Raw genomic sequence first — 1,589 nt, 5'->3', positions numbered from 1 at the left:
ATGGTGAATGTCATGTGAAGAGAATCAATGGCATGCTAAATGGTAAGAAGCAACGGATAATGAGCTGTAATAGAGAGAGATTGAATACCCAATGGAGTATATACTCGGCAGCGACGATGGCGGTAGCATAAGCTCTCATAGATCGGTTAATGGTTGAAATCACAGTAGCTCCATTAGCAAGTAAATCATAATCTCAATGAACCTGGGAAGGAGAACACACCTCTAAAGAAATCACAGCATCAAAATTTCTCTGCTCTTCAACCAGCTTTTCTGTTCATAATAACAAAGAATAAGCTTCTGTAATTATGATAAAATTCACACACGCACGCACACACAAGGACTTGAACATATAAAATTCAGAAGAAACAGAGCTACAAGACTCAAACTTCCTTACCAATAATTACAAGGCCAACTTAACTACGATTTGTGAAACATAAAGACAAGCACAGCATATATAAATACATATATAAATATATATTTACGTATATACATATATATTTATATATATATAAAGTGAAATACAACATTTCGTTATTATTTCCTAAAAATATACCTCTGAAAGAATTCCACCACCACAACCAACGTCAACAAATTTCAGTCCTTCGAAAGGCCTAGGAGAACATGGATCCCTCCTGAAGCAATGAATCGAATATCACAAAAAGAAACCAAATTTCCAGTGCACGAACTCATCTTCATTAAAAAACAAAAAACAATTCTATACCCGAAATGCCGGCAAAGCATGGAGCGAATGAAAGCGAGTCTCGTAGGATTCATGGCATGCAATGGTCTAAACGGGCCCTCAGAATCCCACCTAATTATACCACGAAAATACAAATACAAAAAAATGTGAATTTTTAAGAATCTTCTCAATAGTTCATTGAAATTCCAATTTCCAAATCAAACAGAGAACAGCGAGCTCACCAGGTTTCGGCAATGACGAAGAACTTAGCTAGCTCTTTTTGATTCAACGACGACGGAGCCGAAGTGTTTGGACCAGAAGGCGGAGGAACCGGAGTCGACGGAGAAAAAGAAACTTGAGGAGGAGATGGGGCGTCCGAGAAGAGTCTGCCATTGGAACCGAGAAGGAGGTCTCGGAAAGCTTCCTTAGGGTTCGGGAATCGAGGAGAGAGAAGTCGGTGACAGGTGGTGGATGCGTAGAGAGCTCGGAGTTGGTTCGGGAGCTTCGAAGCCATGGCGTCGATGGTCAATGGCTGGAGCTCGGTGGCCGAGCAAGAAATGGGGGCTAGGGCATCAGGGAGTTTTTGGAGAAAATGTAAATCAGGGCTGAAGCAATTCCACAACCCCCCACGGTGAATGGCAATTCACTCAAAATGAGTGAATGGATTTTTAACCCAAAAATTGAAACCAAACAATGGAATTAGGTGGAATGGTTTTTCTTTCCATTCCATTCCTCTCGACCAAACACAGCCTAAGATCTTATGTTTTATGGCCTTTAGTCACTGAGTTACCCTACTGTAGAATTCTTTTATTAAGAGAATAAGTTAGCACATCAAGTTAAAAATAATGATTAAGAAGGGGAAAATGTTTTCCTTTTTAATCTTCTACCGAAAGCCAATGCTACCCTCATG

The 1,589-nt window shown here is 40.0% G+C and overlaps 1 protein-coding gene across 1 annotated transcript; it reads right to left on the bottom strand.

Annotated features, from left to right (window-relative positions):
* Window positions 1–204: 204 nt before the first annotated feature.
* Window positions 205–1,369, bottom strand: LOC112091045 (ubiquinone biosynthesis O-methyltransferase, mitochondrial-like). Its single transcript, XM_024163780.1, has 4 exons — window positions 922–1,369; window positions 722–811; window positions 554–632; window positions 205–270 (listed from the first exon to the last, which is right to left on the bottom strand). Exons 1-4 carry the CDS (start codon window positions 1,191–1,193, stop codon window positions 232–234), a joined length of 480 nt encoding a protein of 159 aa, XP_024019548.1. The 5' UTR covers window positions 1,194–1,369; the 3' UTR covers window positions 205–231.
* Between the last annotated feature and the right edge of the window lie 220 nt (window positions 1,370–1,589).

This window comes from Morus notabilis, unplaced genomic scaffold (assembly GCF_000414095.1).
Source record: "Morus notabilis unplaced genomic scaffold, ASM41409v2 Scaffold403, whole genome shotgun sequence".
NCBI classification, from domain to species: Eukaryota; Viridiplantae; Streptophyta; class Magnoliopsida; order Rosales; family Moraceae; genus Morus; species Morus notabilis.
Note: the sequence above shows the minus strand (reverse complement) of the source record. Positions and strands in the feature narration are given on the sequence as shown.

Bases quoted from the DNA above. Each gene is read 5' to 3' on its own strand.
- LOC112091045 (XM_024163780.1), bottom strand. From the start codon at position 1,193: ATGGCTTCGAAGCTCCCGAACCAACTCCGAGCTCTCTACGCATCCACC. The intron at 812-921 runs GTGAGCTCGCTG...TGGTATAATTAG, and splicing joins TTCGTCATTGCCGAAACCTG to GTGGGATTCTGAGGGCCCGT. The intron at 271-553 runs GTATATTTTTAG...TATTATGAACAG, and splicing joins GTGGTGGAATTCTTTCAGAG to AAAAGCTGGTTGAAGAGCAG.